This window comes from Rhagoletis zephyria, unplaced genomic scaffold (assembly GCF_001687245.7).
Source record: "Rhagoletis zephyria isolate East Lansing unplaced genomic scaffold, Rhagoletis_zephyria_1.1 Rzeph_scaffold_00567, whole genome shotgun sequence".
Classification (NCBI taxonomy): domain Eukaryota; kingdom Metazoa; phylum Arthropoda; class Insecta; order Diptera; family Tephritidae; genus Rhagoletis; species Rhagoletis zephyria.
Window position 1 is genome coordinate 95,473 of NW_016157651.1, and position 26,481 is coordinate 121,953.

Here is a 26,481-nt window from a genome sequence, read left to right on the forward strand (position 1 = left end):
GGTGATGAATTTTGTATGGATAAATGTACATTTAGAGCTAAATGCGCTAAATTTGCTTTAACGCGTAAGCAAAAACAGCCCATTAAACACTTGATAGTTGTTCATAGACCCAAAACGTTAAACTCAAGTTTATGGCTCAATGAGAACGTAATATTATGTAAACTCTACAAAGGGGTTTAATTAAATTGCGATCGATACATTTTCGGAAAACGATGATATGGAATCTATCGAAATTTGTTTACATTTTGTATGACGGCAATTATTTTAGTCTAACAGGTTGAAGTTTTCATCAACTATAAAAATTGTGGAAAAATATTATTTGGTATATAAACCAAATGCTAGAGTTTTAATTGATCTCGAATAAAATATGAATCAAGCGATTTACCTTTAATCATTTTGTTTGATGTAGCTTTGAGAAACCCAACTGTCTTCATATAATGGATACATTTCCCATGGAAGGATATAATGATATTAAGGATGTAAGCGATTTAGGTTGATTAAAATTGTAACTAAAAATTTATTGTCCATAAAGAGACCACAACGCATGCGCAAAGGGCCGATACGCAAATGGAGCGAACAGGAACAGAGGAAGCTAATCGATTTTTTACGCACCAACTTGCCAATTGAGAAACCGACTGCAAGATTATATTACCAGCGCTTCTCCCAACATTCTAAAATAGCGATTGAATGGCGACTAGTGCGAAGCAAAGTGCGAAATTTGCGTGTTGTATATACAAAAGCAAAATGCTGGCAAAGCTCAGATGAGGCAATGCTGCTGAGTGAGGAAAGGCGACGAGGTACATTAGTTTAGCATATTTGAATTAGTACAAATTTTTTTGTTTTTATTTTATTGATACAGAAATGGTTTTGAAAATGTGCAATTTTTTTGATGATTTCGAGGAGATATCAAATCGACACGGGATGGATATGCAGTGTTCACTCAAATCCTTAGAGTTTCCCCAATATAGTAAACTAAGTGATCCAAAAAATGATCTAGGTACATACGGTCATATAATTTCCTGCGTTGGTACAAGTGATACTGTTCAAACTCAAGTAAGCCTTAAAAGAAGTTTTAAAGATTAAAAAAATTAACACATGAAAACAACTTCATTCCCAGCTCGAACCTGTACCGGATTTCGCGGAGCCGGATGTAAAAATTGAGCAGGAACTTAGCCTACATGATTCTACAATTAGATATGACTATATGTTGAATGAAACTTCAGATTCATCAATGGGGGATACCCCCCACAAACAGTCATTTAATGAACCTTCCAGTATAAACTGTGAGTCGGATGAACTGAACAGCAGACATGAAATGTTTGACGAGCGCGACTTTAAGGAAAGAAAACTAGCTCTGGAAATTGAAAAATTCAATTTTGAAAAAGAAAAATTTTTCAAAATGCAAGAGCTACGAAAGTGGGAGCTTCAGAGCCAAGAAAGGATAAGGAAGCTGGAACTACAAATGCAAGAGCGAATAGCAATTCGTGATTTAAATATCAAGGAACGAATTGCCATTATGGAACTAGAGCGAAGAAAAGAGAATTAACCTGCGACCTTTTTTAAATTCTGTATTTAAAACATATCGCTTATGCGCAAAATGACTGACAATTCAAAATCGTTAATTTTTGGGAGACACTATGTATAGAGTGCACATACATATATACACATTCGCTTTTCAACAGGACGCAGCACAAAATTCTCGCACGAAATTTTTGCACAACAAAGAATGATCTGACGATTTGTTTTGCTTGACCCTTAGCCGGGATCGTTTTTTCCTCACGTTTAAGAAAGTCCAAAATGACCCCATGTAATAAAAAAAGAATTTAATGCGCTAATTTAAAAAAAGTGTAAATTTAATATTTATAAACTTTGCCATACATTTTTTTTTTATTTCTTAGTCTTTTACTTTGAATAACTATATGTATACCGTCAATGGGGCTGGGTGGCAGAGGTGCATACTACTACTCCGTTGGGCTTCATCTGCCTCGGGAGACAAGAACCACAATAGCCCAACTTCGCTCTGGCTACTGCAGCAGGTTAAACTCATACCTGAGCAGACTAAATGCGGATGTGCCGAATGAGTGTCCGGCATGCGGAGAGACACCTCATGACTCGAAGCATCTCTTCGTATACCCAACAACCCTAACGCCTTTGTCCCTATGGACCGACCCAAATGAGGCTGCAAGCTTCTTAGGGCTGCCGTTAGTGAAACTTGACGACAACGACTGAGATATTAACCGATCTGGGCGGGGTTGTTGTAGTCGCTACAACAACAACAACTACTCCGTTGGAACTGGATCCGATCCGATAGTCCAAACAACATCTGAATAAGAAATTTGTTTGAGTTCACTTATTTATTCTTATCTTTCAAAACTTATAACAATAGATTTAATGATTAAACATCACGGAATAACAAATAGCATTAAAGCAGTGTTTTCCGATCTTTTGAATGCGCGACCCCAAACGTACATACCAAGGGGTCACGACCCACAGTTTGAAGAACACTGCATTAGAGTAGGGAGGTGCAGCCCTTTGGTAAGGGAGTGTCAAACCGCGACTGTCAATAATTATCTAACCTTGTATTATTGAATCATGATTCCGGGTAAAGTATCCATGTCCATGATCCAACTACATAAGATCTGACAATATGAAGCAAAAGAAAAAGTAATTTTTTGGCTGTCCTTTGTAATTTCGGCGCCATGTTATTTACTTTGAAAAGCAAACAAAGAATATGAAGACGAAACATAAAGAAAAAATTCAAGCAATATTTTGTGCTAACCAGTTTATTATTTTTGTACGTATGTTTGCAACCGAACACCGCACACTTCATTTTAATTACATTTGCACAAAAAATTTGAAAAAAATCCCTTAAAAATCACCGAAATAAACCACCGACAAAATACACATAAAGAAAGAAACAAAACGGAAATAGCAACCTTTAAAATTAAGAACGTCACACACTTTTTTCTCAACTGCTATTACAAATGGCTGCTTCTCAACCGGTCAGATCTGTTCCAATTGGTTCATGTCCATGTTTTCGATATATCGACCTGGGAATATCGATTCAACAAATCTATTATCGCACGATGAAATATCGATAAGATATCGAACATTCCTAGTTACATTTTTGTTTACATTTTGTATTTAGGACTGCGTTCCTAATAAAATATTAGGGGGAACTGGTTAAAGTTTTCTGATGTTACATTTCGTTCTAATTGAGGCCGGTTATACAATGATTAATCCGATTTACAGTTAATTTCGTTTCGCGCTGCTTCGCATGAATACGAAATACAAATACCAGCGCTGCCCTTGAATAATGGCGTTTCACGATTTTCCAAGCAAAGGGCGGAAAGCCGTTAAGAATGTAAGTGAATTGCTTAGTTAACAATGTAATTAATAATTCATGGTTTATTAGAGACCAAAGCGTTTGCGGAAAGGGCCGGTGCACAAGTGGAGCGAACAGGAACAGAATAATCTATTAGATTTTGTACGCAACAACTTGCCAATTGAAAAACCCAACGCACGATTGTATTACCAGCGCTTCCTTAATCAATCCAAAATAGCGATTGAAGGACGACTAGTGCGCAGTAAAGTCAGAAATTTGCGCGTTCAGTATACAAAAGCCAAATGCTGGCAAAGCTCAACTGAGGCAAAGTCGCTAAGCGAAGAAATTCGACGAGGTAAATTACACATTTGAGAAACAATAACATTTGAAATATCTTAATGCATTTTCTCATTAGAAACGGTTTTGAAAATGTGCAACTTTTTTGATGTTTTCGAGGACATATCAAATCGACACGGAATCGATATGCAATGCTCATTTAAATCAGTAGAGTTTCCTCAATACTTCAAACAAAGCGATTCCAAAAATGACCTATCTAAATGTGCTAAAATAACCTCCAACAATGGTGATAGTGATATCGTTCGAGTTCGGGTAAGCCCAATAAGACATTTTCAGAGGTTGGAAACCCATGCACAACAACATACGCAGTTCGAACAATCCGAATCTGCCGGTCCAGATATAAAAAATGAGCTGGAGCTTAGTCTATCCCTTTCTGCAGGTGGGTTTGACCACATTTCAAATGAAGCTTCAGATTCATCAATGGAAGCCACCTCCCACAGAAAGGACTACTCAGATTCAATTTATAAGTCTTCTAGTATAAACTGTGAGTCTGATGAGCTCAACAGTGGGCTAGAAATGAATGGCCACTCGGACTTTGAGGAAAGAAAATTAGCTCTGGAAATTGAAAAATTTCATTTTGAAAAGGAAAAATTCTGCTACGAAAAGGAAAAAGATATTAAAATGCAAGAGCTTCGGAAGTGGGAGCTTGAGAGCCATGAGAGGTTAAAGAAGCTGGAAATACAAATGCAGGAGCGAATAGCAATGCAAGATTTAAATATCAAAGAACGAGTTGCCATCATGAAACTCAAGAGAAACAAGTAATTTTTAAGCACACAACTGACTTCAATTCTCATATAAAAATTTAGGATTACCGTTAAGTCGGTTTGACGGACTAATTAATTTATTTACATATAATCACAAGAAAAGTAATTTTTAAGCATAAAACAAAACCGAACTCAATTCTCAGAAAAATTTAAGAGCACCGTTAATTTCTTCGTGATCCAATGATAGGATCTAAACCAAATTAGTATGGGACCATCTCTGAGGTACCACCTTTCCTTTAAAAAAAGAAATCAGTAGACGTGGTCCAAAGTTATGCGGTAATATACATACATACATACAAATAAAAATATATTTCATTTTGATATTGTTTTTGCGCTTTGTACTACGATTATGATTATAAACAAAAATGGAATTCCGGTGAATTGATAACGTCCTTTTTTGAAGCCGGTTAAAAAGAAGTAATAGCTACTCACGCTTGTCACTGAAAAACAAATTTAATTTTTTATAACTTTTTTATATTTTGAGGACTATTGGTGTGAGATGGGATTAATCAGCGTACATACATATAAATTTTTAATACAGTTGGGGTATTAACAACAGTGTCGTATTGTTGTATGTAGTAAACTTTAAACGCCCAAAAATATGTTAAAGGGGTTTGCAAAGTACCATCAAAGTCATATTATGTATTCTCTAAACATTTATTTACGACACTTACGACATCGCTGTGAATCCCTCAAGTATTTTTGATCTTTTATGACACCAAAATGTTCACTTTTTTATATAGAAATCTTATCCGCAATGCTTTTAATACAACTTCCGCAGCAATCAGCCATTGCCACTGCTGACGGGAGTTGTTTCCTCCTCTCACATGGGTGGTGGCGGTACAGGAAGCACACCCATTGGTGGTGGCGGTGGCACACCATTGAACATGTGATGCGGACGTGGTGGACCAGGCATCGGGAAACCGCCAGCAGGGCCCAGTGCCCGATGAAGTTGTGGTGGAGGTGGTGGGATGATTTTTGGTTCGAATTTAAATGAAAATTGTAGGAAAAACTGCTTCGTATCGCGATTCCAATGTGTCCAAAATTTCCCCTCGGTTTTTTCTACTTCTCGTGACGGAACTTTAAATGCAATGGTCTCGTATGGCTCAGCGGCGAAGAGCAAATATTGCCATTTACGATCCGGGGGTTCAATTTTTTGTTCATAAGCGGACATGAACCGATGACGTGGGATGATACCATCAGTGATTTCAGGGTAATCGATTTGGAAAAGTAAAGATTGCTGACCATTGCTCGGGTCACGTTGTTTAGTCACTCTATAACCGGGGCGACCTATTTTTACAAACTTTTTCGGTTCAACACGCGGTTTTTCTGGCGCAAGCACATATGGCGCTTCCTTGGCTTCTTTAGCAGCACGTCGTGCCAAGTTTTCTTGATGCTTTTTACCCTGTGTATGGGCCAAATAACTGCCCTCATTGTTATGAAGAGTCAGACAAAGCTTGCACTCGTACGAACCCAAATGATTTTTCATAAAATAAGGGTCCTTATTCAAGTCGATTGTTTCCAAGGCTATAAGGAAAAATTATTATTAACTTAACCATGTTAAAAACATTATATCTTACCAAGTAGGCGAAGACGCTCCTTGCGATCGCGATTAGTTTCCGACCATGATGCGACCCCCCCACTGCCGGTTTTACCGCCGGGTCTGTTTTGAAAATCCATGTTTCTATACGGCGGGGGTAAATTGCATATTGAAAACAAGTAATTATGTATACAAATACTTCAATATAAATAAGATCGATAAAATGATTTACCAAAAATCTGCACGGCAGTCGAAAATATTAGTGATGTGCTGAATTGCTAATAGGGATGCAAACAATGCATCGATATTTTTGAAACATCGATAATATCGGTTCAAAATTCGATGTTTGCCATCGATGTTTCCAATTTCCTAAAATCGCTAAATTGACGATACATCGATGCCAGTTTCAGCGATGTTTTAACATCGAATTATGCTCCTAAAATTTTTTGACTGGCCATGAATTTTTATATATTTTTTCTTTTAAAAGGAACATTCAGAAATTCCGAGTTTACTCTTATCTTTCGATATTAAAAATGCATACTTAGTCATTAAAAAAGGACCGGGATCCCGTTGAAATTTCAATGAAATTGGGCCTTGCAACTTTAGGCTTAGCGAGCTTATGACGGCATGCATTTCTATTCTATTTATAGGGAGGGAATGGTAAATAAATAAGGCAATAATTGAATTACACAGAGTTGGAATTGAAAAGTATTAAATTTTCCTAACAAATCTCGAAACATCGGAAACCATCGATATGTCGATGTTTTTCTGGCGATGTATTTTAGAATCGATGTTCATATTTCCGATGCATCGAAACATCGATGTATCGATGTTACTCCCCAAAATTTGCATTCCTAAATTGCTAATACTCGGTACCCAATACCGATTCTACTCACGATTGCAATAGAATATCTGTCAAAAAACGTTCATCGACTTTATTTCGAATATGAATATGCTTGATAATTAGTACGATTTAAGCGAAGCGCACATTGGCGCGATTCTGTCGTTGCGAATACGTTGCGAATTCGGCTGTTAACTTCGAATCCGCAAACGTGCGCACACTTGAGCGATTTTTTCGCGTCGATTTCCGATGTACAATTCACTCAATTTTCCCTTTATTTCGTGTATTTTCGCACTCGGCGTGCCCAAATCGTACAAAATACTATTATTACGAACGTTTTTATTAGTTTTTGTACATTACACGTTTTTTTTTCTTTGCCTTTATTGCTGTGACACCTTTCTTCTTCTTCTTTGACGCCTTCAAAACGCTGCAAGCCGCGTTTCGAACGCGTCATAAAGAGGAACATTGAATGTTCGAAAAATTCGCAGCGACGGAATCGTGCAAGTGTGCGCTAGCGCATTAAAATGTATGGGTAGCATTGTTGTAATTTTTGGGCTTGCGGATTCGCAACGACAAAATCGCGCCAATGTGCCCTTCGCTTAAGACGATGCTTTCCAAAAAGTTGAGCAATTTGTACTAAGCAATGTGGAAACTCATTTCAAAACACTCTCGTCGCCTTCTTGATAGTGTCGCAACATCAGAATACCATTTTATCAGTTTCCGCCTTCGTAGATCTTTCATGCCTACAAAGATAACATCGTCCTGTTCATCTAGAAAAAATGTTTCAAATAAGGAAGAGTTTCTCTGCAATGTGGCGATGAAAAATGGACATTAACACCTCTATTCGCCCCTACACTTGCTTTTGATAGGCTAGGCTCCCCTAAACCGCTTTTAACCGGCCGTCTTCACGCGCTGGAAAATATCGCTTGCGTTACTGGCCGTCTCCACAGGATAAAATTCATTGCTGCCCAGCTGTTATTTTGGTCGGTAGATATAAGTTATACCAGTGGCAATATTTGTGTGAGCTTTTTATATCTTGATATAAGCATTTGTAAGATAGCTTTGAAAATGTATTTTTGGCGGATTTAATCGCTTAAAAAATTTAGAAAATAGGCTATTTCACATTCAAGTACATAATTACAAATATTTTAACAGGAAACAGCTCAATTTTTGCTTTTATATAAAATAATAATGATGTTGCAGCCACGAAGTTTTCGTGCAAATGAAAATGTAGCTGTCAAACTACCAAATTGCCGGCAATAGATGGCAAGATATAAGCTCTGATATATATTGCTCTTGAAGAGCAATGAGCGGTCTCCATTGGCTATTTATATTCTAACATATGTATCAAGATATAAACTTTATCCTGTGGAGACGGGCAGTTACGACGCATGTATTTATATAAAACATGTGAATTCTAAAGGCCCGTCCACATAGAACTTTGGCGTTGCGTTGGCGTTGGCGTCGCTTCAACAGCTGACTATGAATACATGAATTCAAACGCAGCCGTCCACATAGCCAAAATTCGACAACGCTCACGCCAACACAAAGCAAAAAGATGGCCAACTCTCATCTTTTCGCGTGCGTCGCTCGTCAGCTGTTGCAAATAAATAAAATTATGTGAAATATTTTCCTTTTTAATCAAGTGCGGGCAAGAAATATCGTTTTTAATGCAATTATTGATATGAAATATTAATTTATCTGTCGTTAGTATGTTAATGTAGTGGCCCAAGCATTCGCTGCCAAGCGCTCATTGTAGCAAGCATACTTTTAACGTGCGTTCTGTCAAACCAACGCCAACGCCAAAGCCAACACGAAAGTTCTATGTGGACCGGCCTTAATTGAAACATTTTAGCCGTTTTTTCAATCTAGCCGGTTGCACCAAAAGTTCTGGCAACACTGGTCAAATCTCATCTGTTCTGTTTCCTTTTTGTTTCAAGCCTTGCCAGATGAATTCGACTGCACTACTTATAGACCCTTTAATTACGGATTTAAGTATAAAAAATAAGTTAAAGCAATATTAATGGTTTTTTTAATAATATTTTATTGTTTTTCATAGAATTTATTATATATTTAGTGCGGTATAACGCATTATCTCATTAATTCTCTCCATTTTAATTATTGCCGTCATATCACCCTGTTCGAATTATCATTCCCCATAAATTCGCATATAAAAAGTTGACATTTGCATATGAGATTTTTCTACGATAGTGGACAACGAGGTGCGCCTTGAAATCTTTTAAAAGTTGGGATATTAGTGCAATTATGCATTAAAACGCAATTGAGAAAATTAATTTAGTATCTTACATTTGTATGTTTACGTGTTCCATAATTTCATCATTTGTGAAAAGTGCATAGTGATCAGTTGTGCAAGTGCAGTTTTATAAATTAATGCGTGTGCTATACGAAAAATTCTCGTGTCCAAAGTATGCTGACGCGTTAATGCAATAAAAGTTAAAAATTAATGTGCAAAAAGCTTTGTAAAAAAATAAAATGAATGCTGATGAGTCGTCTGATGCAGGTGCAAAAACAAAGCTTAGTGGAGAAAAAAATGTGCTCACGATGAACAGCGAACCAGCAACCACTTCTAAGAAGAGCACTGCAGCTTCTGCTAGTAATGCCATTCATTCCAATCAAGATTTTGGTAGTATCAAGCACATTCAGTTACCTAATATACCACAAATCACAGCCGTGGCTCCCTCTGCCCATCCCGTCGTTACTGACGAACGGCTAAATGCCAACAGTGCTAAACGGGTCATACGTAAAGTTATGGTAATTGATCCAAAAAAGTTACAGCAGGCTGGTTTAGATCGAAAGTTAGCAGAAGCTATCGGTAGGCAAAAGCTTAAGGCGTTGGCTCAGGAAAAGAAGAATAGTGAACAAAATGCTGAACCAATAAAATTGTTAACACATAAACCTCAAAAAGATTCAAAATCACTCCTTGTGCGACCTTCAGCAGCAGCAACAGTAAAAACATATACAAAATCAATTAAATCTACGCTCTTAACAACGCCTGCAACGCATACAGTACCAGCCACAATAGAACCCCTTCCCACAATCAAGAAATCAGAATCGGTTAAAAATGAATCGCTAAAATCACCTGCAACTGAAATAACAACTACAATGACCAATGCAACCTTTAGCGGTACCGCTCAAAATCAAGTTGGTAAGTCGCTACTAAAATTAAAAATATATATATATATATATCTATATACATTTTAAAACATGTTGAGTCGAGTAGTCGGGTCATAAATATTTTTACTTAAAAGATTTGATATATTGAACATTTTGCTCACGATGTGCCCGAGGCGTACGTGGTTGAGGTGTTAGTGTTAACACTCGGAAGTTTTCGGTCGCGAGTTCGAGCCGTGGTCGTCGGCTTGGTGAAAAGCTTTCCGTGTTTTTATCGCAATAATTTCACATTTTCTTCTTTAATATATATTTTTTATGCTACCGGTTTTTCGTTCACAAAAATTAAAAATGCATTATGTGTATTGCAATTCCGGCGGTCAGGTGCGGATAGAAAAACATGTGTATGTGTGCATAAGTATGTATGTGTATGTGAATGAAATTTACTTATTTTTAGCGCTTGCGTTATTTATAGAATTTGTTTACATGCATTTTCGGTATGTATGCTTTTACAGACTTTTGTAAATATTGAACACTTAGAAAGCTATCTTTTATTAAATTGAAACTGTTTTTAAATCTCCTCGTCGAATCTTTTTTCTTACAATTTATCCATAGGAAACGTTTAGATGCTGAATTACGTATTTATTTATTTTAATAAGTATCTCAGGCTAAAAAACCTTATTTTCAAGCCCTAAAAATTCCAATTAGTAAAACACGATTAACCGGGGAATTCCCGAAAAACTAAACTAGAACAATTCTTAAAAAATTATATCTATAACCAAAAGATCGTAAATAAGAAACACGGAAAATCTCAAAATTTTATGGAAAAATATCGGAAAAATGAAAGACGAAAAATCCGACAAAGCCCAAACAAAAAAAAATCATGATAACATCCTAAACAGTCCGTAAAAGTCAAACCCGAAAGACCCGGCAAAATCTTGAGCGGTCCCGAGCAAATTCTGAAGTCTCGAAAAGTCACTAAACATTTTATTTTATTATCAATGTCAAAAAAAACTGTGTTTACGGGTTATTACCTAAAAATAAAAAAAGTAAAATAGGCATTTATTGCTTAAAATAATAAACATTAGTTTTTCTTATAAACCTTGAGGGAATCTTGTGCTCCAATGGAAGACGATTTTAACGGAATGTTTTAAAAAATAAGGCAATATATTTAGTTTTATTATTTAAAAATCTGAAAATAGCTTTTTACATAGTTACAAGTTTGCGCCTTTTACATGGTTGTCTCATTATACTGTAAACCCCTTTTAAAAATCGTTGCTTGATATGAGGCATTTGCCGCGGAATTGAGCCACGGTTCAATAGCTTAAGACAGAGATGTGCGGCAGATAAAGGATGAAATAGTTGGAAAGTGTTCAGGGTTCGAATCCTGGCGAACGTAGTTGAACTTAAAAAAAAAATGATTATTATTATTTATTATTTTACTATATGTACATATATTACGTAACCTTAATTTTATTTTAATTTTTTGTGTTAAAGTTGATAACGAAATGGGAAATGAATGTAAAAAATTTACGCTTGTATGTACAAACATACATACATATGTATGTATGTACAGGGTCATTCCATTGAAAAGAGGAAAACGACATAAATTAAAATGTGCACCAATTATCTCTATATCAGTAGTTACCTCTTTTTGAATGACTACATTTCATTAACCTGTGGGAAAATATTAAAAAAAATCAAAAGAAGTTTTAATCTTTGTCTATGGAAAATTTTTATCTCATGCATAATAGCTTTACACTAGTCGCAGGAGATGTCCCACCAGTCACAATTTTAAATATTTTTTAATATTTCTATGTAGATTATATAAACCTCATTTTTATTGAAAACGAAAGCATTTAATTCATGTTTTATAGCACAAATACCTCGTTCGTGAAAAGTAAGTCTTTTGGCTAAAATGCATCTTTGAGTGCACAAGGGTAAAATAGAGTTATTTTCAGTGTCCCACCAGTCACATTCATTCAAATGATAGTTTCATAAAACTAAGAAATTGTTTGTTATTTTTAACCGGCTTCCAAAAAAGGAGGAACATTTTTTTTTATGTATGTTATCGCATAACTTTGGACCACGTCAACCGATTTCGATAATTCTTTTTGCATCGGAAAGGTAGTGTACCTCAGAGATGGTCCCATATTAATCTGGTTAAGATCCGATAAGTGGATCATGAGATATATATATTTTTTATATGAGTTGAAGTCAGTTTTTTTTTGCTAAAAATCACTTGTTGTTAAAGCAGTTTTATACGTTAGTTATCATTCTATGTTAAAAATTAGCTTTCGCTTTTGTATAAGCTCCGACGACATAGTTAAAATTCACAATTGATCCCGTTCTGGGGTAAAATGTCCCACTAGTCACAATGGAACGGCCCTACATACATATGTATGAATATATCTGAACTGTGTAACTATGAAATCATTTACATTTTTAAATCATAAAAAATTTAAAAGTACGATTTCATTACTTTTCTCTTGTTCGGTAGTGGGGGTTGTATTTTTGCAATCTACAATTACACAGGCCGACAAAATAAGACCGATTTCCTTACCCAGAAACCAGACTATACTTTAGTGCGCTGAATTCAAATCTGGCCACATAATTACTCTATCGCATCAGGATTTTTAACAGAATAATAGGAAAAGTAAAGGAACACAAAAAAACCAAATTTTTAGTCCAAAGAATGGCAACAACAAACCTAACGTCAAATAAGAATGTAAATGTATGTACAAAACACCTTCACACAAGCACAAGCACAATAAACACTTACTATTAGTCTGTTCCAATAGCAGTCCGGTTTACAGGATTTAGTCAGAACTTACAGGAAGTCGTTCCTATTGACATAAAACCTGTAAGTGGGAACACTTTTTAGAGAGTAACTGAGCAACGGTTCCTAGTCAGAAGTTACAGGATTTAGTCCGGAGTTTTTTTTCCTGTAAGTTCATGAAAAGTGTCAAACGATCAGCTGATTTGCATGTGCAAACAAAAACAGAAAGCGGTGAAAGCAAGGAACCTTATATTTGTAAAAAAATGGAAGGAAACATTGAAATGTTTGAATATGTATAGATTTTAATAATTATTTAGTGATATTTCAGCCAAATCAGTGTAGTGCCAATGACATGTAAACAAACCGTCTGACGTTTTTACAGGAAATAGTGCTTTTTGCGTTCCTATGCACTTCTGCATCTGTTCTCCTTTTACTCTCATTTGAGAGCGTAAAATTGTAGTTTGACAGTTCCACAGGTTTTAGTCCGAAGTTCAAAGGAACAGACTATATATCAATTATTTTTGCCTCCTTCCAATTTCAATTCACTTTTTTTTACTTTTTAGACTATTCTCACTTTTTGCGTATTCTTTAATTTCCGTTAATTTAAATTCAGTTGAGTTTGACACGTTTCAGGATTTTGCCAGAAAAAATTCTTCTGACTAGGAGCGTTCCTTATCTCCCAGAAATAGTCAGAAAAAGTCCGAAGTAGTCAGATTTAGTCCAAAAATCGTTCCTTAACTCGGAAATGACAGCTAAAATGAGAGAGCAACACCCAGTGAGAGTGACTCTCATCAGTCCGAAGTAGTCAGTATTTCTGGATTTAAGGAACGCTCCTATTCTAACGTGTGTCAAGTTAGCACTACACTTTTCGAAATTGGAAAAGTCAACTATGGTATTAGGAGTGTACTCGTACGCCCAACTATATAAAGCTTTAGAAAACTTTTACTGGTTTTACGTTCTCGTACCCAAAAAACTTGCAAAGTAGGGGGAATTGAGAGAGCGAAATGTGAAAGAGAGCTGCAAATTTCTGCAGGAAAAATTTTTCCCAGCTAAAACTTGAATGTTAGAAAATCAGCTGATCACAAACACATGTTTGTAAATAAACAAAAGAAAGTATGGCCTTTTTGAGTTATTTATTGCAAATTTTATTATTAATGCTAGTATACAACGAAAAAGTGAGCAAATTTAATATGCACAACGTTGGTTGTGTTTATTTTTCCCTAATTTGCTATTAATCTCCAGTTTGTTTGCTTTAGTAGGAGCGTTCGTTTAAAATCTCCAGTAAAAACCAACCAACTGCCAAATTTCGGCGAAATGTCATCTGTTCTCTCACAAGAGAAAAATATCCCAAATAGTACGCGAACAGAAAATTTGCAGAAACTTGCAAGTTAGACGAACAGCTGATATAATTTTTGTTTACATTCAAAAGTGTAAAATTTAAAACGAACGAAAAGTCATCACAAAGTGTTATACTGGCACAGTTTATTGATTAAACAAATAACTACTTATTTCTTACAAGTTTAATTAGTCGCATTTTGTAATTTTTAACTTCCAAACCATCAAATTCAATTTTGTAATTTGCGTAAATGCCAACCAGCTGTTTGTGATCAGCTGTTTTCCTGTTGGCAAATTGCTGTTGGCAAAATTTTTTCCAGCAGAAACCAGCAGCTTCCCCTCAAAATGAAATGTCACTTTGCTCTCTCAATTTCCCCTGCTTTGCAAGTTTTTTGCGTACGCGAACGCAAAAACTTGTAAGTTTTGGTTAAACATGAACAATTAACAGCTACGCGAACGCAACTAGTGTGTGCTGACCATGGTTGCCGTATGACATTTTTCGTTTGCACCATAATTTACCTTTAAATATACCAAAATTGATTCAAATGCAGCATGCTGAAATGTTGTTTTGCTGAAGTTTTCGGTTTTGGTAGGTTGATTGTTGAAATGAAAATTTTATAATTTTAAAGCTACATCTGTGCTATATCTATTACATTGTTTTTGGATCAATGATGGGTGTTTAGAGGAGATACTCTTGTTTTTGAATGCGTTACCATGTGATATCACAAATAATTATGAAAAAAATAACTTATTCATATAATTAATTTGTATTTTAAAAAGTTTTTTCTTATCGAAAATTATTCAATTGTATAAAATGCCAAATCGGGGGAAAATGTACCAAACAGAAAATAAATTGCCAAATTAATCAGCAGTGGCAACTGTGCAAGTGATCAGCTGTTACGAAGGTTGCAAGTTTTTGCAAATTTTGCGTTCTCGTACTTCTGTTGATATTTCGTCTCTTTGAGAGCGAATGCTGCTAAATTCTCAGAACTTTTGCTGCTGGAGAATTTTGTCCTCTCAATACGCGTACACACCTATTAACTGTAGTGTTTTTGTTGTAAATTTGTTGTGGAAAGTTAATAGCATGGTAACATATTGGATATCTCACTTCTATCGACTAGGTGTATGGTGTCAAGTTAGCACTACATACCATTTTTCCTTAAAAAATGAGAGCTACAATTTTTTTCTTTTCACAACGAATTTACAATAAAAACACTACAATTAATGCCGTAGTTAACTTTTCCAATTTCGAAAAGTGTGGTGCTAACTTGACACACGTACGTTTATTTCCTAAAGATATCCAATTGCAAATTTTGGTCCTGTTCAAATTAAGCAATTCAATCGCTTGTTTACCAATCACACATTCTGCAAGGAATCTTTGGAATATTTTAATGAATGCTGGTTGGGAAATTTGCAACAGCCGGTTGCAAGTAATAATTACATAATTTTCGATTGTACCAAATACATCAGTTTGTGTAATAATTATTCACTCTTAAGATCTGACACTTCTATCGAAGAATTATACAGTACCCACAAGACTCAAAGAATCATTGCAATTATTTATTAACTTTTTAAAGAAAGTTGGTGTTCATCTTTAATTTTTCATCTATTTTTGTAATGGCTTTATTACTTGTTAATAATAATAATAATAATAGATTGGCGCTTCTAAACTTTTTTGCGATGTTGCATTGACCAGGGCTTGAACCCAGGCCCTGCGGAATGGAAGCGCGCACTGCTTACCACTACACCAAAATAATTCTCCGACCTTGTCTAAGTTAAGGAGTAACTAAAAAAAAAAAAAAGTTTTGACTATATTGTTGAATTTAATACATATATTAATTTAATAACCTTTCCCTAAACATTTTGCCTGAATAAAAAATTACGTTTTGCAGTTACCAAATCGCCTGCAGCCGAAAGAAAAGATTTTGTTACACCAAAAATAACTATAACTCGCCCTGGCGAAGAAATAACGCCACTTCGGATAGTTCCCGAACATCGTTTAGAGAATGTGAAATATATATTGCAGTGTAGGATTTTGAAAAAACAGCAGTTGGCAGCTCAAGCGACCAAAGCTGTTCAACAAACAATCGCAACGACACCCTCAACGGCTTGCTTGTCAAACAATAAATTGCCGCTGTTGGAACCAAAAGTCGAAATCGATGAATTTCCAAGCACTTCCACAGCAGTCCTACTTAAAAAACCTTCTCCCGCCAAAACTCCACAGGACATTGCACGTGTACTTGACTTTAGTTCTGAGGCGACTACGGTCAGCTCGGCATCTGTCACAGCGACGGCTGCAATTGAAAACAAAGTCGAGAAAACTGAGACCACAAGCCCATTACATATAAAGAACTATGGCGTCTATGTACCCAAAGCATCACCAATAAAGGCGGCGGAATCCGAGGGTAGGCGTGCTGTTGACATCGCGCGTTTGGTAGCTCGCAACAGTACCGCAACAATGCGAAACGACCTGGAACAGCCAGTTTATGAAACTGTGAAGCCTATTGATATACCGAAAGCCAGTATAAGATGTAAAAATTTATTAATCGAACCAAAAGCTACACAAGGAAGTAGCGCTCAGTGCTCTAAAAAGAATGTGATAGACACGCAAAGGCTCCAAAAAGCAATGCCGAAGCTGTCTACAGGCCCAGCTTCTATTTCCAAAAATGCTGTTCCAAGAAAGCTCGTGAAATTTGTCTATACAAATCCGCGGAATCAGCAAACTAATAATCCAAACGATGCCTGCTCCACCGTGAATCCGAATGCTCAGAAACAAACCTCATTTGTACAACTTAAGGATCTTACGGGGTTTGCTCATTTAAAGCAACCTTTTCCGCAAGATTTGTCTTTACCACCTAATACTAAAATAAAACTCATCTACAAAAAACAGCCGGTTGCAGATGAACTCAATAAAAGTTTTTCCTCGGAGCCAAAAGAAAACAATAAAACTGCTAATGTGGAGACCAATACTCAGCCAAACAATGAACCTTCACAATTTAAGGACTTTCCTGCTTACTCTCCACTAAAGACACCATTTCCAGTTGTTACACACTCGCAAGATTTGCCATTGCCAACGATCTCAACATTCAGAACTCCTTTCCCAACAACCTTGATCAAAGTCGGTAAAATGGGACAGCCGCAGAGCGGTGGCATTATGTCACTCACGGCACAACACGCCACTACACCCGGCGAAGAAGATTCGCGACCCTCTCAATCTGCAAAAAGTTTGATTGTGCTCGAGAATAAAGTATTGGCGCCGGATGAAAAGATAGATTTGACGGCACTAGGATTGGAAACGCCCAAAATGGAACCAACGTCGGGTTTGCATGCACTAGACAGTCAAGAAAAACCCGCGCCATCTCATAATGTACAAGAAAATATTAAAGTTAGCCAGCCGCCAATTGCGTCAACCTCAGCGGTATCTATGAAAAATCTGCTGGCGGAAGGTGCAAAACTTAATAATCGCAAAATTTTGTCAATAGATAAACTTCAATTTTCAGCGGAGAAGGTAGCTGAGCTAGTCAAAATCATAAAAGCGCAAAATCTAAATTCAAAAAATGTTTTACTTGTACGTAACCTCGAAAATAAGCCAGAGACAAGTATGAAATCTAAAGGTTTAACAGTGATCAAACTCCAAACAAATTCAGTGGCTGAAAACCGAACACAACCTGTAACAACCATGCCGAATGAAAAACTCAGCCTGCCTTATAGACTCACTTCTATTCAAAGTCAAAACATTCGAGATGCATCAGTAGCGAAATCAACCACCGTACCTCTGCCGATTGAAAAGCCTGGGGTCAACACTTCTCGAACTCAAATCGAAAATAATTACGTAAACAAAATACCAACAGCCGATTCAGTATTACCCGTATTAAAATCTGAACCATTGACAGACCCAGAATCGCAATCTGACTCGGAAACCCAATTCAAAAATCCTTTGCCTCTAGTTTCGCATAAGTCTTACGCTACGGATCAATTTGGACGCATCAAATCCTCTGGCTCTGTGATTGACAGTGGCGACGAATCGGATGCGTCCATTTCTGCCGTGGATTTCATTGCTTCGCTGGCAGCTGAGCATCCCATTACTGAAGATACGCAATTGGAACTCTCACCGGAAGAGCTGAATTTGAATGCGTCATTCGCAATGAATTTCTCACCTTTGCGTATACCGAACAGGGATAGAACTGTGAGCATAAAAAGCGAAATTATGGAGCAAGATGCTTATGAGTTCAACGAGCCAAATGCTGATGTTTCAGCTGAGACATTTGACCCTGAAACGATGCCTGACGACGTTCAGATCGGCAAGATTATCACGATCAGTGAAGAAAACATTCTTAAAGCAGTAGCTGCTTCGCAAACTAGTGGCAACGCCGAAACGCAAGAGGTCTTCAAACTCACCAAAAGCACTGAATACCTGGACGCGAATAAAGAGGAAGTGAACTTAGCGGAAAACTTAGACAACTTGGATGTCGTCGACACTGACAACTTGGCTGAATCGAAAGTGGGACCTATATTAGTGAAAAATATAGAAGTTGGCGTCATAAACAACTTTGAAAACCAGCAAACGAGGCCATTGATTGTGAAAAATTTCGAAACAGACCGATCATCCTGTTTCGGCCAACTGAGTACAAATGAAGGAATTGTTGTTGAGAGCACTGCTTTGGAGACAGTCAAAGTTTTGCCCGTAGTCAGTGAAGCATCGGCTCAAAGTATAATCATTGCAAACAAAAGCAACTCAACTGATCAACAAGAGTCGACGCAAATTAGTAACACAGAAAATGCCGCACCAAAAATGGATCAAGCGGATCATTTAAAAGCTAGTGCCCCATTCAACGCTGACGAGAATACGGATTCCAACGAAAATTTGTTAGAAATTTCTAGCGCAGCACCAAAACGTTTACCGCGCTTAAAGAAGGGCAAAATTAATTTAGTTCAACGTAAGAAGACAACCGCATTATCACAGGAAACAAAAGCGGTATCCAAAAAGGCATCCGAAATTGTCGCGAATTCCGAGGACCAAGTGGAGGTTGAACACAACCAGGACGGCCAAGTAACTGTGCTAGAAGAAGGTAATAAAGGTATTGATAAGGTAATGGAAAACGATTTAAAGGCCACCAAAGTCAAGCTCAAAGTTGACGATGTGAAACAGAAATGGTTCTCCGAGTCGTCGCCATCAAAAGTAGAAGGAAACTCTGCTGTGCTCATAGAACCAATGGGAGATATTGAAGATAACGATAATAATTTATCTGATTACGCAGACGAGCAGTGGACCTGCGAAGCGTCGCCACTAAACGAGTGTGTCTCACCAACACCCCCTTCGAATGAATGGTTACCAAAATCAAGCGACTTGAAACGTAAAACCGCAGATATATCCGAGCTTTTAAATCCGCCTAAAATGCCTAAACGAAGATCTGCTGGTGCAGATGACAAACCCGCAGCTTCGTCTATTGTTTCGACTCCATCAGGTAAGAAAAATCTACTGCTGACCGCAGTTAAAGCAACTACCAAAGACACAGAGCTCACACCGGCCAAAAACCCTTTTAAAAAGGCAAAAGTAGAGGTCGATATTAGCGAGAAACCTATGAAGGGCATACAGAATCTTTTGACGAAATTCAGTAAAGATAAGAATGTGGTCGAGCAGAGAGAAGGCACAGATCAGATTATTAGTGAAAGCAAATCGAAGATAAGGGAAGCAAACGTTTCAGTGAAGGCTGCGGATGCTGGCAAATCACCTCAAAAACAGTCAGACGTAATGTCTGCGGCCAAAAATCAATTGAAGCCGTTGGTGAAAAATAAGGAAGAGTTAAAGCATAATGAAAAACCAGATTCCGGACAAGAACTACAAGAAGATGTTGTGCAAAAATCAGAGGAAATTGCTGAGAACAAGACTGATAATTTAAGCTGTTCACTGAAACAGGAGACACAATCGGACTCAAAACCTGTGGCAGATTCCAAGCAGAAACGTGAAACAACAAATCTAAATGTCTCGTTCGACAGCGAAAAAAACGAGACAATCAAAGTTAGTGTAGCATCTAACGACTGTGATAGTACGAATGTGATAGCAAATGAGCAGTTAGAGGTAAAAATTTCTGAAGATAATGAGGACGGAGCTGAGCAACCAAAATCTGGTTTCCTCGGATTTGACCATACCTCACCAAGTACGCATAACATTGAAAGCAATCTGCAACATATTCTCACGATTACCAATAGTGCTGAGCAAACGAAAACTCGCGATGAAAATTTCAGCACTGCAGAGCGCGAGAGTCCACACGCTATAAAAAGCGGAACCAAGTTTAGGCAGGCCCGAAAATCAACAAATCGACGCAGCGTACCGCTAAAGAAACGTTGGGGAGTTATGAGCGAATCCGACGATGATATTGATATTACCGATGATACAACGCCGGCTGACGATGAGGAGGATACTGACGAGACGACGACCCCGGCAGGTTTTCGAAGCCAAATCAAATCTAAAGGACCGAAAAGCTCTCAAAGTGGAAATGGGTTGCAAAGTGATACAGATGAATGTGAAATAGACGTATTTACGTTTTTGAAACCCAAGGGAAAACAAGTCGTCGTAAATGAATTAAAAGAGGAAAACAGTGGAGGGAAAATTGTGAAAATCGCTGAAAGTGAAAACACCATTGAGCAAGCAGCAGGATTAACCACGAATAAAAAGCGAACCAGAGTCGTAACGATTTCCGAAAGTACTAGCTCAAGCGATTTAGAAACACCACACAAAAGGATACGAATAGATGCAGAGTCAAATACTTCCGTTACTTCGAGAGCTGCGGAATCTGATAAAAAAGATAACAAATGTTCAACCCCTACAAAAGATGCAAAGCTGGCAGATTCGCCTAAGAAACCAGATGCAATCATTTTAGAAAAAAGCGATGCCGCTGAACCAACGAATACATCTTCTGAGATGAATACCAGATCGCATTCATTGGAGCTCGAAGTCCCACCAACTGTTAAAACTTGCAGGCCGGGTAGTCGTACCTCGGTAGATGACGCAGAAAATACACAAGACTCGACTAAAAAGCCCAAAGCTAAGCGAGTACGCAAACCCAAAGTTACAATCGAGTTGAATGATTCAGCTGAAATACAATTGAAAACACCAGATGCTCATGTTGATCAGAATGAAAACGAAGGTGGGAACATCTCGACCATAAATGAAACAGAAAATGACAGTCATCAAACAGTAAGTGCGAAGGAAATAGGCAACGACAATTCGAAAGCGCGAGAAAATCGTACAAAGAAGATCGAAGCAAAGGAAACTAAAATCGATACTGATCAGCCTAAAGCTGTGAAAAAACGTGGGAGAAAGCCAAAAGTAGTCATCATCGATGCCCCACAATCGGGCACTACCAGTCCGAGTACGGAAATTAAATCAAATGAAATGAAAAAGGCTACTGGGCGTCATTCAAAAGGATATGAATTGAGTACATCCATTGTGGCAGTTACAGTCAAGGAGGAATTCGTCAGTGCTGACGCTGAGCTTGTTGTGCCATCGTTAACCGAATTGGAAGCTTTTCAAGAAGGGCTGAAGAACAGCGAAGACTCCACGCTCAGAGAAAGCGTAAAAATCGCGTCTGAGTTCGCAACCTCAACGGCTACGGCGGTCGCAGAGTCGGCAGCAGATAACATTAAGCAAGCGGGGAAAAAGAGCAAGTCTCTAGGAGAAATAGTTGTGAGTTTAGCCAAAAATCAAGCGGAGAATGAGGACACAAAAAGGGATGAGAGTACGCCAATAGTGCGTAAGAAGCGCGGACGCAAACCAAAGTCACTTAATGCCACTCTGCCCAGTACGACTGAGTCCACGGCGTGTAATAGTATTGCGGAGTTGAAGAATACAAGCGTGTTGAATGACACGCAGTCAGAGTTGAGCATAAATTCAACTGCAGCTGTTGATTCGTCGGCAAATTTGAGCCAATCGGCTGCCGACTTCGAAACGCCTATAAAAGTTCCGAAAAAACGGGGACGCAAACCAAAAGTCATTACGGCCACAGCTGAGGCGTTAACCGGCGAAGAGGCTGCAAAGCCCGTGCCTAGAAAAGCAAGGGGAGTAGTAGATCTTGAGACGCGCGGCACCTTCAATGAGCGTCTATTGTTAATTACAAAACGTGAACAACTCGAGTCAGACGAAGTGCTCACTGCCGAGCCGGTGGCGAGTACATCAAAAACAACGAACATAGCTTGTGGACTCTGTTTGCAGCAAATGGATCGTGACGCTTGGTTGGATCATTTGGCGACACATTATGGTGTCGGTTGGATAGTGGGCGAAACGACACCAACTGTGAGTGCAGAAGGGGGAGAATATCTCACCGATAAGTTTCGAAAATGTTTTCTAAATTCTTTTGTGTGTTTTCAGAATGTGACTATACGTAATGAAGTGCTAAAGGCTATGACAGCGTTCCTGAAAACCAACGGCGGTAAATACACACTGACTTGTCGTATGTGCCACCGCACTTTTCGTTCGGCTTTGGGTGCCTTGCTGCACATCGAACTTTGTGGCGCAACGGATTCGCGTGTACCATGCGATTACTGTAAGCGGCAGTACTCGAAACTAAGCCTACTGGTTCATATGCGGGAATGCAGAGTACGTTTTATGAATACAACTGAAGAAGGGGGTACAGGTGGAGCAGATGCGACGGATGTAAAGGAAGCAGTTTTCAATAATGTTGGCCGGAAGAAACGCGCATCGGTGCAAAAGTAAGAATGACATTTAATTTCGACATTAGATACATGTCTTTATATACCTTTCATGAGCGTAAAATGGTATTATAAATCTGGTTTGTAAGGACCAGAATAAGAAGAGATAAACCCACGAAAATGTATACTTATATATATAATCAGAAAGTTGAGCTGAGCCGATTTAAAAATGCCCGTCTGTCCGTCTGTTTGTATGCGATCTGGTCCCTCAGTTTTCGAGATATCGGACTGAAATTTTGCAAGTGAAAATGACAAACATATAGCGCCCGTGCAACTGATTGTTCAGATGTGAGATTTATGCAGCTAGGAAAATCACTTAGATTGGTTCTTCATAAGGTATATCTTCCATACGTCTGATTGTTAAGATATGATTCTTTTATATATGTAATTCTGTCTATGTATGCTGTGAATATTCATGAAAGGTATTAAGGCTTCGGCATAGCCGAAGACAGCACTGCTTGTTTAATATAAAAAAAAATATATAAAAAGAAACACACACACACACTTTTTAAATGTAAGTTCCCTCTGATTAAACAAAATAACTAACTAATAAACGAAAACCTTATGTTCCTTGCACTTGAAAAAAAGAGCAGAAAAAATCTTGAAAGCCATAGGCATTGATGCTCGCGGCGCTGGGATATCCACCGTGAAAGATGCTAAAAACGTTAGTAGCCACTTTTGTTCTAAATATGGAATGTATTATCTTCTAACATCCATATCTCAACTACTCACAGTATATTCAGCTTGTTCCTGCGCAGCCTGATCAGATTGAAAGAAAATGGTCAGGTGACTTAGAGTCGACAGGCAAAGCCCATTGCCCCACACCGGATTGCACTTTCGAGACACAAGAACTAACCGCACTTCAAACGCACTACAAGTGCTGTGAACTCAAGGAAGTATCCAATGTGCAGGGATTTTATATTTGTCGACTTTGTGCGAGTTTCGCCAAAACATACAACAGCGCTAAGGACGCCATTAAGCATGTTTTGCAAGAACATAGAAATGCAGAAGATGCGCCAGATTTCGAGGGAGACGTTTCGGATTGTGGCATTAAAACGGATGACGAATCGAGCGGTGCTGATGATGACATATCGTCGGGTGTCGACTCGAATGAAGAAAGTGGGAGCGGTACTAGTAATATAAGTTTTATTGAAGATCAAAAAGCACGAAAAAATGCGCGGAGGAGGAGATCGCGAAAGAAGAAATCAGCAAATACGACAAATACGATCGATAGACGTGAGTAATAGCGGAATTTCAAAATATAAATAATTGTAAAAGTAAGTCAATAACTTTATTTTTATTTAGAAATTACCCCACGTGATCTTGATTATAGTAACACCGCAGTAAAATTATGGAATGAATTGTAAGTGAAAATAATAATTGCATTCTGTTGGTTGTTACATTCATTTGTTTTAAATTTTACTTAGCACAACGGAACATTATAGCACACAACCACTGTATAACGACTTCAAAGTCAACTATAGCATTTGCGCACGCGCAGATTACGAACAATATTTTCCGCGTACAGAATGTTCTATGAAATTTAGTCTGAATTCAAAATTTGAGCTCACCAAAATCGATGCTGAAACGCAATTTGGCAAAGCCGAGAACGTGAATTGGTCACAACTACAACGTTTCGAGATGAGCTCGGCCAATGGTACGTTATCTCATATTGTAGTATGTATGTATATCAATCAACTTACTTATATCCCTACCTCTTCTTAGATGAGCACTTCATTTTCATTGGCGAAGCTATCAAAATTGTCAGCTGGGTGCCGCTGCCTGCGGACATACACGAACAATACCTACTTATTAGCTCACGCCGTGAATATACTCGCTACAAGAATCCAAAAATCGGTAATACATTACTTTGGTTGTACAAAATCACACCCGCTAATGGTCTAGAGCCACTGCGTATGCAGCTTCACTACGCTATTAATATACCTGATGGACCCGTACATTGCACGGCATTTTTACCCAGCGGCGGCTATGATGCGAGCGCAAATCGACTAGGATTGGTGGCTGTTGGCACGGCAGCCTCATGTACAATTAAAGTTTATGCATTGCCTTTGGATGCGAGTGTGGAAAAACCAATGGAGATCGATGTGCCATCCCTTACGGGACAAGCTGAGCATTTACTTCCCGATTTAATAATAGTGCAATTACAGCCAGTTTTGCAGTTGATATTAGACGTATCTGAAGAACCCGAAATGAGGGCACATCGGCTTGTGAATACGCAATGTACGGCGCTATGTTGGTCGGAGGTGAGCGCATATGCAATAAAAAAAAAAAAAATCTGTCAATTAATTTTTTTTGTTACCAGTTTTCCGGGCATAAACACATTTTTGCAGGCTTCGCAAATGGTTGTGCTGGCTATTGGGATATCAGTACGGATGACAATTTGAATCTCCTTATTATCAATGGTCTGACAAATTACTTGCCAATGAATTTCTTCTATGCGCGCGAGAAGAATGTGCATGGTATTGCGTTTTCAACTCCAATGTGGAAGTGTTCGTATAAAAATGTATTCTTGTTACAGCAATGGCGTTACATTATGACACCTCAGGCGTGCGTCTGCTTGCGCTCACTGTTGGTAGGCGTATTTTGTCTATCTATGACTTGCACCAGTTTACTCGCCCAATTCTGATGAAAGAAGAAGTAGCAAGAAACGAGGTGATGGACTTGGCGTGGTCCCCACTTTGGCAATCTTTGGCTGTTGCCGTTTCTGATTCCTTGGGCACAAGTGGGTAGCCGAGAAACTACTACATAATACTTATAATTAAGTCTTTTACTCAGTAGGTCAGTGCACGTACGCTGTTAGTCCTACGAATATGAATTTTAAAAATGAAACAATTGATAGAGCGTGTGGTGCAGTTACACAGATTCATTACAATCCCTGGCAGCATATATACGCCTATGCTACCGATAATGGCGATCTAGCGCTGCTGAATATACGCGAAATGCATTTTAAAGAGATTTTGCGAGATTCACTACAAAATACGAGAGCTGCAGCTATAATGGATATGAAATGCTTGAATGGGGAGGATATACCTAAGTTTGATCCGAAATCAGTGTCGGCAGATTGGAAATTTTTCGAAGAGGGATGTGTAGAGAAATATGGGCTTGTGTTTGGGCCGATGACGAAGGTTTGTTGCAGAGAAAATATTTTGAATGGTGAAAATGCTTTACTGAATAATAATTTTTCTTTGTTTCCAAAAACAGATTGATAGAAAACACAAACCGCAATATGTGAGCGCGAAACGTCGACCACCGGTGAATTTGATACGTTGCACGCGCATAAATAGCATGCGTTGCAACTTAAATGTAGGAGGGAAGAAATTGATTGCGCTTGGCTATGAGAATGGTTTGCTGCGCATACTCAACATCGATCGAAAATCTGTTTTCGATTAAAATCGTTTAGGTTTTGGTACCAAGGACGTTGAAGGTGGCAGTAGAGAGTAAAATATGAAACGGATATTGGAGATAAACAAAATGCAGCAATGAAATTAATAAAGTTGTAGTGGTAAATAGGTTTCATGCATGTACATATAAAGATAATATATATAAATTTTTACATAATTTTAAGCTATTTTTAGTAACTTACAGCTGAAAAGTAATTCTTACAGATAATGTAGGAACGTGAAGATTTTTGGGCAGAGATAATTAGGGGATTCACAAGACGTGTTAACCGTCGTAAAATCT

The 26,481-nt window shown here is 38.0% G+C and overlaps 3 protein-coding genes across 8 annotated transcripts; 2 read left to right on the forward strand and 1 right to left on the reverse strand.

The window, feature by feature from the left end:
- The first annotated feature begins 212 nt into the window (after positions 1–212).
- On the forward strand, positions 213–4,571 carry LOC108360417 (uncharacterized). 5 transcript variants are annotated; one of them, XM_017612687.1, is made up of 4 exons: positions 218–479; positions 533–797; positions 860–1,053; positions 1,118–1,826. In XM_017612687.1, exons 1-4 carry the CDS (start codon positions 438–440, stop codon positions 1,544–1,546), a joined length of 930 nt encoding a protein of 309 aa, XP_017468176.1. In that variant the 5' UTR covers positions 218–437; the 3' UTR covers positions 1,547–1,826. The 5 variants fall into 5 exon arrangements, with proteins under 5 accessions (XP_017468173.1, XP_017468176.1, XP_017468174.1 ...); XM_017612685.1 differs by lacking the exons at positions 860–1,053; positions 1,118–1,826 and adding an exon at positions 3,741–4,571 and having other exon boundaries at positions 225–322; positions 410–479; XM_017612686.1 differs by lacking the exons at positions 860–1,053; positions 1,118–1,826 and adding an exon at positions 3,741–4,571 and having other exon boundaries at positions 258–276; positions 410–479.
- Positions 4,572–4,898: 327 nt separating this feature from the next.
- On the reverse strand, positions 4,899–6,218 carry Sf3a2 (splicing factor 3a subunit 2). The gene is made up of 3 exons (XM_017612689.1): positions 6,027–6,218; positions 5,144–5,973; positions 4,899–4,987 (listed from the first exon to the last, which is right to left on the reverse strand). The coding sequence occupies exons 1-2, from the start codon at positions 6,124–6,126 to the stop codon at positions 5,270–5,272; spliced, it is 804 nt and encodes a 267-aa protein (XP_017468178.1). The 5' UTR covers positions 6,127–6,218; the 3' UTR covers positions 4,899–4,987; positions 5,144–5,269.
- Positions 6,219–8,888: 2,670 nt separating this feature from the next.
- LOC108360419 (uncharacterized) lies at positions 8,889–26,435 on the forward strand. 2 transcript variants are annotated; one of them, XM_017612690.1, is made up of 12 exons: positions 8,889–9,993; positions 15,963–22,363; positions 22,439–22,779; positions 23,368–23,443; positions 23,514–24,015; positions 24,085–24,142; positions 24,207–24,436; positions 24,505–25,043; positions 25,103–25,259; positions 25,319–25,522; positions 25,576–25,925; positions 26,002–26,435. In XM_017612690.1, exons 1-12 carry the CDS (start codon positions 9,321–9,323, stop codon positions 26,188–26,190), a joined length of 9,720 nt encoding a protein of 3,239 aa, XP_017468179.1. In that variant the 5' UTR covers positions 8,889–9,320; the 3' UTR covers positions 26,191–26,435. The 2 variants fall into 2 exon arrangements, with proteins under 2 accessions (XP_017468179.1, XP_017468180.1); XM_017612691.1 differs by having other exon boundaries at positions 8,890–9,993; positions 25,579–25,925.
- Positions 26,436–26,481: the final 46 nt, after the last annotated feature.